The 1,667-nt window shown below is 61.0% G+C and overlaps 1 protein-coding gene across 1 annotated transcript in view; it reads left to right on the top strand.

The window, feature by feature from the left end:
* Positions 1-1,542, top strand: part of LOC104158508 (acid-sensing ion channel 1-like) — a gene marked incomplete at its 5' end in the record, with an annotated part of 2,471 nt that extends 929 nt beyond the window's left edge. The window contains 7 exon segments of the mRNA XM_009696180.1: positions 2-87; positions 179-235; positions 316-469; positions 555-646; positions 909-988; positions 1,107-1,211; positions 1,438-1,542. Coding sequence (XP_009694482.1) covers positions 2-87; positions 179-235; positions 316-469; positions 555-646; positions 909-988; positions 1,107-1,211; positions 1,438-1,542 — 679 coding nt within the window.
* Between the last annotated feature and the right edge of the window lie 125 nt (positions 1,543-1,667).

Raw genomic sequence — 1,667 nt, 5'->3', positions numbered from 1 at the left:
ACACCTACAGCATCACCGCCTGCCGCATCGACTGCGAGACCCGCTACCTGGTGGAGAACTGCAACTGCCGCATGGTGCACATGCCAGGTGAGCCCCCCACGCCGCAGGATCCGGCCCTCGCCCGGCTCAGCCCACCGACGCGGTCCCACCGGGAAAACCTGCTTTCTCTCTCCTCCAGGCGATGCCCCTTACTGCACCCCGGAGCAGTACAAGGAGTGCGCGGATCCGGCCTTAGGTGAGGCTGCCCAGCCCTGTGGGACCGAGCTGTGCGTGTTGGATTTCTCCATCTCTCCATCTCCCTCGCTCCCTGCCCAGATGTCCTGGTGGATAATGACAACGAGTACTGCGTCTGCTAGATGCCCTGCAACGTGACTCGCTACGGCAAAGAGCTCTCCATGGTGAAGATCCCCAGCAAGGCCTCCGCCAAGTACCTGGCCAAGAAATACAACAAGTCGGAGCAGTACATAGGGTAACGTGCTGCGGCCACGGCGGTGGGGTGGCATTTTGTCTCTCCATCCCAAATCCCAGCCTGACGCCACTTATGTCCTGCACAGGGAGAACATCCTGGTGCTGGATATCTTCTTTGAAGCCCTGAACTATGAGACGATCGAGCAGAAGAAGGCGTACGAGGTGGCCGGCTTGCTGGGTGAGTGTTGGTGGCTGTGCTGGGGGCCCTGCAGCAGCACCCAGCCGGCACCCTCCAACAAGGCTGTCTCATGTTGGTGCCAGGCACCACGGCCCTGTTCCCGAGGCACCGGGATGTGCCGACAGCGTGGATGCAGAGCGAGGCACCTCGCTGCCAGGGCCAAGCACCAGTCACAGCGGTGACGAGTTCTGCCCTTTCTCTGCTCTCTCTGCCACTGGATGCTGGACTTGTGCCACCCTGATGGCTTCCCTCTCCTCTGCAGGTGACATCGGAGGGCAGATGGGGCTGTTCATTGGGGCCAGCATCCTCACAGTCCTGGAGCTGTTTGATTACGCCTACGAGGTGAGTGTCTCTGCTGTCCCGCGGCTGCCAGAGGGCCCAGGTTATCCGAAATGCTCATGCGGGACACAGGGAAGAGCTGCTCATGAGCCCCCATGGTACTGAAATCTGGCTCTCGCAGGTGATAAAACACCGGCTGTGCCGGCGGGGCAAGTGCCGCAAGAATCACAAGAGGAACAACACAGACAAGGGCGTCACGCTGAGCATGGATGATGTGAAACGCCATGTAAGTGCTGGGCACGCCACGGGAGCTGCTGGTCCCCTCTTGCAGCTCAGCGGCTGCCCCAGATGTGTCATGGGGTGGTGGTGGTGGTGGGTCACCATTTTGGGGAGCGCTTGGGAAAGGAGCAGAGGCACCAGGCAGAGATGCTGTGGGGAGACAGGACTCGCCCTCTGCAGAGGTCTGGGTGAAACCAGTGACCCCAGCATCCTGTCCGTTCTCTGCCCAGCAGAATCCCTGTGAAAGCATACGGGGCCACCCGGCAGGCATGACGTACGCAGCCAACATCCTACCTCATCACCCGGCCCGGGGCACCTTTGAGGACTTCACCTGCTAACCGACGTCTGGATGTACAACCTGAGCTACCAAAGCCCTCCGGAGAGCTGCCCTTCTCCCTGCGAGTGCCAGCGGAGAGACACATCTAGGGGACCTTGCTCCTCGCCACGGTGGGACACAGACAAG

The sequence above is a fragment of the Cariama cristata genome, unplaced genomic scaffold (genome assembly GCF_000690535.1).
Source record: "Cariama cristata isolate BGI_N322 unplaced genomic scaffold, ASM69053v1 scaffold27492, whole genome shotgun sequence".
In the NCBI taxonomy this organism is placed as follows: Eukaryota; Metazoa; Chordata; class Aves; order Cariamiformes; family Cariamidae; genus Cariama; species Cariama cristata.
The sequence above is the reverse complement of the archived record's forward strand: the minus strand, read 5'-3'. Positions and strand labels throughout refer to the sequence as shown.